This window comes from Corvus brachyrhynchos, unplaced genomic scaffold (assembly GCF_000691975.1).
Source record: "Corvus brachyrhynchos isolate BGI_N302 unplaced genomic scaffold, ASM69197v1 scaffold122, whole genome shotgun sequence".
NCBI classification, from domain to species: Eukaryota; Metazoa; Chordata; class Aves; order Passeriformes; family Corvidae; genus Corvus; species Corvus brachyrhynchos.
Window position 1 is genome coordinate 220,910 of NW_008236778.1, and position 8,694 is coordinate 229,603.

General features: G+C 50.9%; 1 protein-coding gene across 1 annotated transcript; it reads left to right on the top strand.

The window, feature by feature from the left end:
• Positions 1-39: 39 nt before the first annotated feature.
• RIT1 (Ras like without CAAX 1) lies at positions 40-6,226 on the top strand. Its single transcript, XM_008628716.2, has 4 exons — positions 40-154; positions 1,755-1,828; positions 2,239-2,430; positions 3,628-6,226. The coding sequence occupies exons 1-4, from the start codon at positions 100-102 to the stop codon at positions 3,856-3,858; spliced, it is 552 nt and encodes a 183-aa protein (XP_008626938.1). The 5' UTR covers positions 40-99; the 3' UTR covers positions 3,859-6,226.
• Positions 6,227-8,694: the final 2,468 nt, after the last annotated feature.

Genomic DNA, 8,694 nt, shown 5'->3' on the forward strand with positions numbered 1-8,694 from the left:
GCCCGGGTTTGGTTTTGTGCCGTGGCTGTGGGGTAACGGTGGGATCAGGGGAGCTGTGAGCTGAGCTGCTCACTTGTTCCCTGATTTCTGCTTTCAGCCATGACCATGCAGTTCATCAGTCACCGGTTCCCAGAGGATCATGATCCCACCATTGGTGAGGAAAATCTCTTCTCTTTTCTGTTCATTCATTCCCTTGGTAGGTCGAGCTGTTACAGCCCGTTGCTTTAAGGTATTCAATTCAAAGATACCTGTAAATCTGGCTGTAGATTGATCTTTGATCACTCATCAGGAAGAGCCTTCCCAGCAGGTCAGGGAGGGATCCTGCCCCTCTGCCCAGCCCTGGGAGGCACCTCTGGAGTGCTGTGTCCAGCTCTGGATCCTCAGCACAGCAGGGACACGGAGCTCCCGGAGGGTGACAAAGATGCTGAAGGGCCTGGAGAGATCCGTGCCCAGCACAGGCTGAGGGAGCCGGGGCTGCTCAGCCTCGAGAGGAGCCCCAGCCGAGAAGGGCCCTCAGCCCTGGCTGTCCCTGGCTGCAGGGAGGGCTCAGGGCAGGGCCCGGGCTCTGCTCCGGGGCCCAGCAGCGGCCCCAGAGCACCGGGCAGGGCCTGAGCCCGGCAATTGCCCTGCACAGGAGGCAGAAGTGCTGCCCTGGGCAGGGCCCAGCCCTGAGCAGAGCCCGGCTGTGGAGTCTCCTCCCTGGGGACATCCCAGCCCCATCTGGCCACAATCCTGTGCCCTGTGCTCTGGGATGGCCCTGCAGCTGATCTGCTGCAGTCCCTTCCAACCTGAACCTCTCTGTGTTTCTGTGATTTGAAGAGTCCTAAGAGTGGGATGTGAATCCTGAGTTTCAGCTCTTCAATCGTTTTCCAATCCATGCGTTCAGGGCATGCCCTGTCTCTGTTTATGTGTTGGCAGACAGGGACTGAAACTGCTGCTAAGCCATTTTTAGTTGTCTGTTCACAAAATCCAGGCTCTGTGCTGTGCTCAGCTCTTTGCTGTTCACTTGTCAGGCCCAAATTGTTTTCTGTGTTTGAGAAACTGGGAGGGATGAAATTGCTCAACAACTCACTCTGGTGCTGTAGAACTTCGGCAGCATCTCTAGGAGAAACCTGAACCAACATTTACCCAGTGGAAGGAAAAGTGGGGGGAAAAAAGCCAAATTCTTGCTGAGAGTGGGTTCTTAAAGTGTGGGAGTGCTGACTGAGAGGCACAAAATATTTGTGTATTTATATATTCATAAGCAGATTGGTTTTATATGGTCTTTATTATAAATATTTACATATGTAATATTTATATCTACATATATAACATTTAACATTTACATATATAATGTTTCATATATTTTATTGAGATACATATTATAATGTCTTCTAAGAAGTCAGCAGTTGTTGGCGACCAGTTCTTCCCTTGAACTACAGATCTTTTCTGGCTTTGAGAAAAACCAAATGATATTCCTCTGTGTTTCCCACCAGGGTGACCAAAATGAATTTCTGGGCTGAAATTAATTTTGGTCACCAGAAATTCATTTTGGTCACCTTGTTGGAAAGTGGAAAACACGATTTTTGCGCGTGAAATGTTGAATCGCACCAGAACAATTAGAAATTTAACTTAATTTAAACAACGCTCAGACTGAGGTAGTCCAGTGCTCCTGCTGGGGTGGGTGGTTCTAGTGCAGCACTGTCTTGGTGAGCTGGTGGCTGATGAGTGTTGTGCTTGTATCCCAATCTTTCTGATGTCCTGGGAATCCACAGAGGATGCCTATAAAATCCGGATTCGCATCGATGACGAACCTGCCAACCTGGATATTTTGGACACAGCAGGACAGGTGTGTGAGTAATTACAAGTGAATGGAGAGCATGTGAAGCAGCCTGTAATGATCAGGTGTAGAGACAGAAATCCTGCCTCAGAGATGCCTCTCTTATTCCAAACTGGGGGGTTTGAGCTCTCTCACTTCTCATGAGCACCATGCTGATGGTGCCTGACTCGAACTGTGGCACTGCTTCCCCCACTGGTGAAGCAGCAGCATCTGTGAGCTGGTAAATCACGTGTCAGTGGGGTTTCTGTGCCAAGGCAACCTCGGGGGCCATCCCAAACACACTCATGGCTTGTGGGGCGGGGAGGTCGATGCCCAGGTGTTTGCACAGCCGGGTTTGGATCTCAGGTTGTGTCTCCCATCCTGAGAAAACCAGGAATTCTTTACACTGGTGGAACTAAAACGCCACTGTCTGCTTCTAGGCAGAGTTCACAGCCATGAGGGACCAGTACATGAGGGCTGGCGAGGGCTTCATCATCTGCTACTCCATCACGGACCGGCGCAGCTTCCACGAGGTGCGCGAGTTCAAGCAGCTCATTTACCGCGTGCGCCGCACCGACGACACCCCCGTGGTGCTGGTGGGCAACAAGTCCGACCTCACCCAGCTGCGCCAGGTAAAGGCCACGGGGAGCCCTCCCTCAGGAGCTGTTCCTGTTGGAAAATGTGGTGAAACAGGAGGGTTTTGTCCCTTTCTTTGTTTCTTGTCATGTTGTCTCTCTGACGAGAGCGGTGCTGGTTTCACACGGAATGTGGTGAAAACCGGCTGCCTGTAGCAAGCACAGAAATGAAGTGTTTAAGTGATGAAGTGCTTAAGCTCAGCTGATCCTGGGCTTTGCTTTGTTTGTAATTCCTGATTTGCTGGTAGGTGTGAGGCTGGGCACGAGCTCAGAGCCCCCCTGAGCCCGGGGCTGAGCCCCCAGCGTGGGCAGCAGGAACGGAGGGGATTCTGCCCCTGTGCCCCGCTCAGGTGAGACCTCACCTGCAGAGCTGCCCCAGCCCTGGGGCCCAGCACAGGACGGACCTGGCGCTGCTGGCGGCACAGGAAGGACCTGGAGCTGCTGGAGTCAGCCCAGAGGAGGCTCCAGGATGAGCAGAGGGGTGGAGCAGCTCTGCTGGGAGGAAAGGCTGAGGGAGCTGGGAGTATTGAGCCTGGAGAAGAGAAGGCTTTGGGCTGACCTCATTGTGGCCTTCCAGGATCTGAAGGAGCTATAAGAAAGATGGAGAAAGTCTATTTCCAAGGGCCTGGAGTGCCAGGACAAGGGGGAATGGTTTCCCACTGCCAGAGGGTAGGAATAGATGGGATATTGGGAACAAATTCCTCCCTATGAGGGTGGGGAGGCCCTGGCACAGGGTGCCCAGAGAAGCTGTGGCTGGCCCCGGGTACCTGGAGTGTCCAAGGCCAGGTTGGATGGGGTTTGGAGCAAGAAAGCTTTTAGAAAGGGTTCTCCTGGATCTGGGAAGTAGTGTGACAAACACAACAGCTTCTGGCAGGGAGAAGGAAACTTCCTTAACTCAACAAACTACCAGGGCTGAGGCTGCTCGTGTCAGACAGCTTGTAGGTTTAGGTCAAAAAAAGGAATATTCTTTGAAGTTTGTTTTTTGTGAATGTCCAGAGAGTGTCTGGCATTGCCAGAGAAGTGATGAGTGAAAGCAGAACAGGTTTGCAGAGAAGCCTTTGGAGATGGGTGGAAACAACCTGCCCTGGGACTTGGAGTGTCCCTGCAGAGGAACATTGAGCACAACAGGGGATGGCAAAGGAGTAAACTCACGGGGTTTGGCTTCCCTGACCAGGGTGTGCACTTATTTCCCAGGTGTCCAAAGAGGAAGGCTCTGCTTTGGCACGGGAATTCAACTGCCCCTTCTTTGAGACGTCGGCCGCGTTCCGCTACTACATCGACGACGTGTTCCACGCGCTGGTGCGCGAGATCCGCAGGAAGGAGAAGGAGGCCGTGATGGCCATGGAGAAGAAATCCAAGCCCAAAAGCAGTGTCTGGAAAAGACTCAAGTCTCCCTTTCGGAGGAAGAAGGATTCGGTCACTTGAACAGAAAATTCCTCTGCAAAACAGGACAAAAGCTGTGACCTTTTGTGACCAAAGCAGCTCGGTGACAACACTGACAGGATGTGTGACACCTGAGGGGACTTTGGGAGGGAATGCGTAACTCTGCCAGTTGTTTTTGTTTAGAACCATGTTCCCTTGATCCTGGATATTGACCTTCAGACCCAGTGACAGTTGTACTTTGTTTGTTGTCATTTTTTACTGGACCCAGCATGTGTTGGCCACAGAGGCCGATGGGTTCGTGGCCCTGCACTTCGGAGTGTTTGTTCTTGGTCACAGTGCCCTGGCAGCTGAACTGTGCCAACCATTGCTGGAGTTGCACCCAGCCTCGCTGAACCCATGTTGTTTGCACAAGAGGATTTTGCTGCTCTCCAGATCAACAACCCACAGAGTGAGAGGCTGAACAGGCGTTCACAAAGCGTCATGGCCTTGGAGGTCACTGAGCAGAGCTGGGCTGGACTTTTTGTGCCCTCATGGAATAGATTTCTTTCCAGGAAAATTGACGTGGAATACTGGTGTGCAAGTCCATCCAAGTGATCAGTTTGTCAGCAGTGCTGCAGGTGGGATGTCAACAAGCCAGAATCACAGAATCATTTAAATGGAGATCATCGAGTCCAGCCTGTGACCCAGCACCATCCTGTCACCCAGACCAGAGCATTCAGTGCCACCTCCAGTCCTTTGAACACCTCCAGGGACCGTGACTCCACTGCCTCCTGAGCAGCCCCTTCCAAATTCCCGTCACCCTTTGTCATGAAGGCAAACTGTGGTTCCTGTGGCAGCTGTGGCTTGGCAGCAGTGCATGGACATGTGGGCTGTTCCTGCTGCAGACAGCACTGAAGGTGCTGCCAGAGCCCCTGGAGTGTGATGTGCTGGAGGAGCCACAGCTTGGAGCTCCCTGGCTCGTTAAAAATCCTGGTGGGAACGGGGCACTGGCTGAGTTGGTCAGCTTTGTGTCACCCTAAAGGAGCCAGCGACTTTGGGAAGTGGGAGTCTCTGATAGTCATTCCCAACTGTTCTGTGGGAACTGTTGCAGAGAAAGTGGCTGATCCTGAGGGTCTGGGCCCAGAACTGACATTCCCTCATCCCGGTGGGGTTCTCCCAGTGCAGTCTGAGCATTGCTGGAGCAGGGGAGGGAAGCACAGGCCCAGCAGCTCCTCCCCTCCCTGATCTCACCTGTGCAGGTAACTGGGGCAGTTTCTGATGCTCACAAAGAGCGATTTGCTTGTGAGGCAGATCCTCCACACCTGGAGGGACTCTGTGCCCTCGAGCTGATTGGTTTTACAGCAGTTTTGGGATCAGGTGCCTGGTGCTCCTGTGGATTTTGCTGTTTAACCATAGGACAAATCACAGCTGGGTAACTCAGATGTGGTTAAAAGCAGTTTTCTCTGAACCAAGTGCCTGGAATCCTTCAGTGGGAGAGTGAAAGAGTTGATTGGACTGAAGTGATCTTCCTGATCTCCACTCAGATCTGTGCTGTCAGTCTGTGCTGCGCAGGACAGGGGCGTCCAAGCTGAGAACCCAGGTGTAAAAGGATTAGTAAAGGAAGTGAGGATAAAAAAAAAAATATATATATATATGTAAAAAAACTCCTTATTACCTAAGATAGGACTGGAAGTCCTGTGCCTGTTGGTTTTAAGAATATTTTCTTTGTGGAAGATTTAAACAAATGGGAATTGTGGCAGGGGCTACATTTTACATTTGCTCTGTGATGAGCTGGACATTTAAATTGGTTTCCATTTCTCGTCTCCTCCCAGTGCTATGCTGCTCTGGCAGCAATCACAGAATCGAAAAATTGCTTGCAAAAGGCTGAGGACACTTGAGATTGTTCAGAATTTCAGATTCTTTCCTGTTCCTGTGTGAGCGGCCGCGGGCATCTCTTCAGCGTTCTCATTGTTGGATTAAAAACTGCCTGAAACTCAGATAAAAACACCACCTGGCCAAAAACGGCAGGAAGAGGAGGAATGAGCTCAGAAGTGGCTCTAAAGCATTTTTGGGCTCTGTCAGGTGTTTCAGAGCCGGGGCCTGACGGTGATGATGTATTTTCCAGTGCTTCTCCATCAGCTCTCGGAGCACAGCTGAAGGAGCCTGGCAGAGGTGCTGAACGCTGTACAGGACTATTTTCACCCCTAAATAACTGAATTCTGTGCCTTACCTGAGTCCTGCAATGCAGTTTAGGTGTTTACTAATGCCTTTGGTGAGCCTGTTGCTTCTAGAACTCGTAGAGCAGAACAGCAGCCAGCACTTTTTCTTTTGTACACAGTGTTATTCAAAGAGTTTTATTTTTTGTCATGTATAAATTTGTACACAGACTGATTGTTTTATTTGACACAATATATATAATTTTTAATACAAACTCTCTGCTTTGGATGTGTCGGTCTGTGGTGGGGTTGTTCAGCCTGAGAGTGCTGAAGGAGGACAGTTCATTGTGTGCTTGTAAATTTGGGATGTGCTTCCCGTGCTTGAAAAAAAAAGAGTTGGTTCATTGCATTTGAGTGGTGCAAAGGCTAAAAATTCTGTGAGTCTGGTGCTAAATTGTTGAAATATGAACATTTTCCATCCAGTTGTGTTGCTTTTCTCTGCGTGGTGATTTTCCAAGGGCAGGAGGAGCTGCCTGAGGTCACTGTCCAAGGCTTTTGCTGTGGCCTCTCCTGTTGGGTTTGGGAGGGTCACAGAATCCCAAAGTGGTTTGGGTGGGAAGGGACTTAAATCCCATCCAGTTCCATGGGCAGGGACACCTCCCACTGTCCCAGGCTGCTCCAAGCCCCAGTGTCCAACCTGGCCTTGGGCACTGCCAGGGATCCAGGGGCAGCCCCAGCTGCTCTGGGCACCCTGTGCCAGGGCCTGCCCACCCTGCCAGGGAGGAATTCCTTCCCAGTATCCTCTGGCAGTGTGAATCCATTCCCCTTGTCCTGTGCCTCCAGACCATTTTAAGTATTCCATCTCCATGTTTTTTTGTCAGCTCCTTCAGGTCCTGGAAGGCCACAATTACATCACTCCTGAGCCTTCTCCAGTGATCTTAGGGGCCTTTTCCAGTCTCTTATGATTGTATAGAATAAACCCCAGAAATACAGAAACAACTCTGAAGCATTCCCAAAGCTCAGGATGGGGAAACACCACCTTGGGATAACTGAGAAGGGATAAAAAGGGAAGAATGACATGGCCTGAACCTCAGCGTGTGCACAAGCAGGGTGTCCCTGAAGTGCATGAACCAGCAAAGCCAATCCCAACCATCTCAAAGTTGACTTTGCTTTCATCTTTCTACCTTCTTTGCCTTCAGGTTTTGGTGTGGGTCCTTTTCCTTTCTTTCCTCTCCTGTACTGCAACTGTTCAAGTGCAGACTGGGTTAGAAAAAGTGAAATAATTCTCCTCTGGAGTCCTCACGTGGGTACAGTGTTCGAGTTATTTGGAAATACAGATGTTCTCTGCAAAAAATACCAGAAGTCATTTTTAAAAAGCTGTATCTGCAGATGGGTTGTGGCCAAGACACTGATTCCAGTGGGATTGGATGATCCTCTACAGGCCCTGCTGGACTTTTCCCCCTGGGCTGTGCATCTTCTGTGTAAGGGCTCTTTCCCATTCAGTCCTTTTCCCCCCACCATTCCCAAACTTCTTTTCCCCACCAGCTCTGCTATTCCTCTGTTACATAAGAAAAAAAGTGACTTGAAAGCATCAGCTCAGGCCTTGAGCTGTGACAGGAGGCAGCACCTTCATCTTCCTGCCTGTCTGGGGTTCCTTGCAGAGACCCAGGTGGGACTGACACATCCCTTGGCACTGTGGGGAGATGTGAGTGCATGGATCTCAGCTTTGTAATTCCTCCTTGGAACAGCATCGTTCTGGGAGGCACTCGGTGCATTTTGCGTTTCTGAGCTGCTGTTTGTTCCCTTCCTTACCAGGAAGGACTTGGGCAACCTTTGACCTGAACTCTGGATTTTTGTGTCTCTGTATTAACATTCTCTTCAGGCCCAAACACCGAGGTGAGGAGCTGCCCGTGGAAAGTTGCATTGCTTAAATGTTTGTAAAAATCGAGGTTACGTAAACTGGATATTCCCCAAATAGTTTTGCCTGTTTGTTTTTTTTTATTTTCAGGGCTCAGATGGGTCCAGCTCTTGTCCTGTCCCAGCTGAAATCAGCGTGTCCTGAGAATGTGGAGACTTGGGCCACACCTTCCCCTTCCCAGCCCACACGTGGTCGGTGTCCCCGAGCCTCCCAAGGACTCTCAGGCTCCTCGTGCTCCGGGTTAATTTGGGAACGCTGCTAATTGGTTTTCCAAGAGCTGGCTTCGGTGATAACGGGATGTCCCCACGTGGCTGCTGAGTCCTTTTGGGATGAGTCATCCCAGGAGCAGATGAATTCATGTTCTGCTCTAAGTGGCACCACAGGGTTTGTGTTGGTGCTGGGGAGAAGCTGGAGGAGTTGAGCAGCACGGCAGCACTAAGGGCTTGCTTTGGGTTTTTCAGGGTTTGGGATTTTGTGGGTGTGTATTTATTGTGTTGGTTTGGGGTTTTGTTTTGCATTTTCTGCCACTAATGCTTTACTTATCTCTCGGTCTGTTTTTCCTTTTCTGTCCTGTTACATTTGGCCCAGTAAATTCTCTCCCTGAGGGTCAGGCACTGGCTGTGGCAGAGCAGTGACCCGGGAGCTCGGACACCCAGGCTCTGTTCCAGCCCAGCAGCTTCAGGTGGTGGTGGTGGCTCTCTGGGGCTGTAGAATCATGGAATGCCTGAGGTTGGAAAAGCCCTCCCAGCCCATCGAGTCCACCCTGTGCCCGATGCCCACCCTGTGCCCAGCCCAGAGCTCTGAGTGCCACCTCCAGCCCTTCCT